Source organism: Teleopsis dalmanni, chromosome X, assembly GCF_002237135.1.
Source record: "Teleopsis dalmanni isolate 2A chromosome X, ASM223713v2, whole genome shotgun sequence".
Lineage (NCBI taxonomy): Eukaryota > Metazoa > Arthropoda > Insecta > Diptera > Diopsidae > Teleopsis > Teleopsis dalmanni.
Genome location: NC_051848.1, coordinates 75,463,354 through 75,467,111, shown reverse-complemented (window position 1 = coordinate 75,467,111; position 3,758 = coordinate 75,463,354). Strand labels below are relative to the sequence as shown.

At 34.3% G+C, this 3,758-nt stretch overlaps 1 protein-coding gene across 1 annotated transcript; it reads left to right on the top strand.

Annotated features, from left to right (window-relative positions):
• Positions 1 to 818: 818 nt before the first annotated feature.
• Positions 819 to 2,838, top strand: LOC119687162 (neprilysin-4-like). Its single transcript, XM_038101370.1, has one exon. The coding sequence runs from the start codon at positions 819 to 821 to the stop codon at positions 2,799 to 2,801; it is 1,983 nt and encodes a 660-aa protein (XP_037957298.1). The 3' UTR covers positions 2,802 to 2,838.
• Positions 2,839 to 3,758: the final 920 nt, after the last annotated feature.

Here is a 3,758-nt window from a genome sequence, read left to right as displayed (position 1 = left end):
AGGACTGTCCAAAGCACAGCCCACGGGTGACATACTGCCTGCGACTAATGTTTGTGCAGCCCGCGGCATGTTCCGAATCTATCACAATTACACAAATTTTCTAGGTTTACTTTGGTAAAATTACATTATTTTATTTTTATGTTACACCAAATAAATAAATTTAAAGTAATTGATAGTTCTTTTTCAAAACGACTGCGGCCCTCACAGCTAAGAATATGGTTCTTACATAAAGAATATTTTGGCTTTTCTGGAATTTTCATTTTTTCATTAATACGTAATCGTAAGGTGCCATAAAAGAGCATTCCGCAAATTAGAGAATGCTTTGTAGGAAACCATATTGAAGAAGGGTACCTGTATTTACTGAAACATCCAGCATTGGTTGAAAAGGTTGCCACTAGATAAAGTGGTAACCAAATGTGAATTACCCAGTATTTACACAGGCTAGAGTTTGGTAAATATTTTTATGTACTTTATCACACACATATTCGAAATTCGAAAATATTACATATTTTCATTCGAACTTAAAAATCTCACTAAAGTCGACTTAGTGTAAACACTAGGTAATTAACATTAATTTCGAGAACGGCCTTTCATCATAAAAATCCGCCACCCCTGTCTCTGCTTATGCTGCATATTTTCTTAAGAAGATTGATAAGACCCGAAATTTTATTTGAATATATAATATAAACAAAACATTTGTTTCGATTTGTAGCATAAAATACAATATGTGCAATAGTACTTGAATTGAGGCAGCTTGAGTTGAGGCATTTAAATTAATTTAAAAAATAAAAAATATATATAAAGAAAGTTTAAATGAAATGTGGCTGTATCGTCAAAATATCATAAATATAATATTTTGTTTGTTGCTGCTTAATAATGCTTTTTTATTGAAAGCAACTGCAATTCCACAAAATGCAGACATTAGACACATCAACACAAGATTATTGGAAACCATGAAGAGCTATATGGACTTTAATGCAAATCCTTGTACAGATTTTTATCAATATGCATGCGGAAATTGGCCATTAGTTAACGCGGACGCGGAAAAATATGTTGACACTATCGGTAGCCTCAAGTATACCCTAAGTATGCAAATGGCAAACATTTTGGAGGAGCGCATAAATGCTGGCAAAAAGGAACACAATGAAGTGTATAAGAAAGTAAGTGACTATTATCAATCCTGTAGAGAGGAGCAAATACTAAATGTCTACACATATTTAGAAATTATTAAACCGTTTGGAAGTACAGACTGGCCTGATTGGCAGCAACTAGGCGTTCAGCATACCACCTGGCAAGCAGATAATTGGCATACATTGAGAACTCTAGGAAAGTTAAGAGGCTTTGGCCTCAATGATGTATTTATATGGGAGAAATTGAAACACAGTAATGCCACCACATACGTTATATACCTAGATAAGCCGGAGAATGTTGATTTTACTGAAGTAGCAACGGAGGAGTTGGAGAAGTTGATAAAGTCTGCACATTTACAAAATCGCATTGCTGCCGAAAATGTGAAATTGTTTAAACAAAAATTGAAAACGATTGCAAATGGCTTAAAAGATGACCACGTGGAATATGAAATTACTCTCTCCGAATTACAAAGACGTGTGCCGGGAATAAATTTCCTATCATATTTTGAAGAGTTGTTTTCCGATGGATTCATGCTAGTGGCTGACAGTAAACTAATTGTGCGTAGTTTGATTTATTTCCGCAAGCTTAGCGACTTATTATCTAAGACAAATAAAGAAACTGTGGCCTACTATGTACTCTTAAAATTGCTGTCGTATTTGAAAGCGCAGTTGCCCAAATCAACTGCCCCTAAGCATTGCATAGAGAATATGCGTGAGCATATGTCCCTGGCTTTGGATTACATCTATGAGAAAGAACAATTTAGTTATGTGCGTACTAAAAATACAGCAGTTATTAATAAAATTTTTACTGCCGTTCAGCAGCGTTTCCAAAGAGCCATGGAGGGTCACCAAATGCAATTCAGTATTGCAGAGGCAACGTATGTGAAAAACAAAATACAGCAAATGCATTTAAATATTGGAAACTTGCCACAAAATGTCACTGATGGATTTTACTCAAATTATTACAACAATTTGCAAGTAGAGAAGGATTACTTTTATTGGAATAATTTAAATGTTTTGCAGTTTGCTGCCAGTAAAGAGCACTCGCTACTGAGATTGCACCCTAAGGCTGCAGAGCATAGCTTTTTCATGTGGCAATATCCATCAGCCGCTTATCATTCTAGAATTAACTTGCTTTTTATTCCATTCGCTTATTTACAATACCCGATTTTTCATTCTGACTTTCATGAACTTTTTCTCTTTGCTGAACTGGGCAATACACTGGGACATGAAATTATGCATGGATTTGATCTGAATGGACTGCAATACGATGCAACGGGCAATGTAAATGAGGAGCTATATGAGGCATTGCAGCAAAAATCACATTTAGTCCAAGCACTGGATTGTTTGCAGCTGGAAGCTACTTCGAATATAAATGAAAAAATCGCTGATTTCAGTGGGTTTCGTTTGGCTTATGAAACTTATTTCCACCGACCAGTTGTGCCTAAGTTCTGGCAGGAACACGAGTTGTCAAATAAGCAACTATTTTTCATAAAATTTGCTCAGTTTTTTTGTGCCTTGCCATCAGAACGCATCAAGTATGAGGACACTCATGATACACCCTACAAGCGTGTTATGCAGGTGGTAGCAAATAATCTGGAGTTTTCGCAAGTATTTGATTGTGATACACGTTCAAGATCCAACCCAATACAGCATTGTTATTTGTGGTAATAATTTGACAAAAAATTCTATAGAAAATCAAATATCATCAAGATAAGTAAGAAACATGATATAATTTTGTATAATATATAATTTAAAATAAAGAAATGGAAAACAGTTAAAAATCTCACCTTTGAGTATATTTCTATGCGCAAAAAATATTCGAAGCTCTTCTGTCAAAAAGTATCTTTTTTAATAACTGACTTTTCGATCCACTCGATCCTCTCTACTGCTGAATCTATTAATCTTTCATTCAACATTACAATAATGTAGTGCTGCATTTAATTAGCTCATGCAGTTCATCCTGGCAGTCTGATAGTGCAATGTCAAAACCATATCTAAGAGGTATTTTGTCATTCATGATCTTTATCGGCAAGAACTCAATTTTCTTCTTTTTTTCAATTTATTCAATGCCTCAACCATATTAACCGCAGCTCAAAGTGATCATTATAATTTTCTAAATGGACTAGATTTCAGTAATGGTACAAACAAAAAAAAAATTGGGTTTTATTGAACCAGTATAATACTTGTTATGCTCGATTACATATAGCCAAATATTGTTTTTTTCTGAAAAGAGAAGTCTCGCAATGGAGATGTGACATAAAAATTTTGGCCATACGCTTGGACTTAAAAATTTCAGTACCACCGTTTATGATGAAATGAAACTTTTTCCATTAGTTAACAAATCTATGAATGTTTCCTTAGAGAAAACTCTGAACTACTCTAAACTAAAGCATTTTGAATCCTACTTTCAGTTTGGATTTAGAAATAAGCACTCGACTATTAATCAAGTTCATTAAGTAACTAAAATAGTTGAAAAGCATTGGAAGAAGATAATACAGTCCTTCAGTGTTCATAGACATATCCCAAGCATTTCACCGTATATGGTACTAAGGCTTTATATGTATATAAGATGACTAATATGCTGCTGAACAATTTCTACCAGTTGCCTGAGTCATACTTAACAGA

What these genes read in the sequence shown, in the direction of transcription:
- LOC119687162 (XM_038101370.1), top strand. Translation starts at nt 819, where the DNA reads ATGTGGCTGTATCGTCAAAATATCATAAATATAATATTTTGTTTGTTG.